Here is a 237-nt window from a genome sequence, read left to right as displayed (position 1 = left end):
CTGCAGCAGGTCTGAATAAGCCTGCGTTGATAACAACTGTCTCCTTTTTAGGGTTCCGCATGGAGTCTATAAGGCCCCCATAGCCTTCATCTTCACTGCTGCTGCTGCTGCTGCTGCTGCTGCTGCTGTCGTTGCTGCTGCTGCTGCTGCTGTATCGATGCACAGCCAAGACAACCACGTACAGCTCCTGCTGCTGCTTCAGCAGCCCGAGAGGAGACACCGGCAGCACTGTCTCTT

At 55.7% G+C, this 237-nt stretch overlaps 1 protein-coding gene across 1 annotated transcript in view; it reads right to left on the bottom strand.

Annotated features, from left to right (window-relative positions):
* Positions 1-237, bottom strand: part of EMH_0094130 (uncharacterized protein) — a gene marked incomplete at both ends in the record, with an annotated part of 20,333 nt that overhangs the window by 6,650 nt on the left and 13,446 nt on the right. Inside the window, one exon of the mRNA XM_013494929.1 lies at positions 3-21. Within this exon, the coding sequence (XP_013350383.1) occupies positions 3-21 (19 nt within the window). The remainder of the gene's footprint in view (positions 1-2; positions 22-237) is intronic.

This window comes from Eimeria mitis, genomic scaffold, assembly GCF_000499745.2.
Source record: "Eimeria mitis Houghton genomic scaffold, Emh_scaff134, whole genome shotgun sequence".
NCBI lineage: Eukaryota > Apicomplexa > Conoidasida > Eucoccidiorida > Eimeriidae > Eimeria > Eimeria mitis.
The sequence above is the reverse complement of the archived record's forward strand: the minus strand, read 5'-3'. Positions and strand labels throughout refer to the sequence as shown.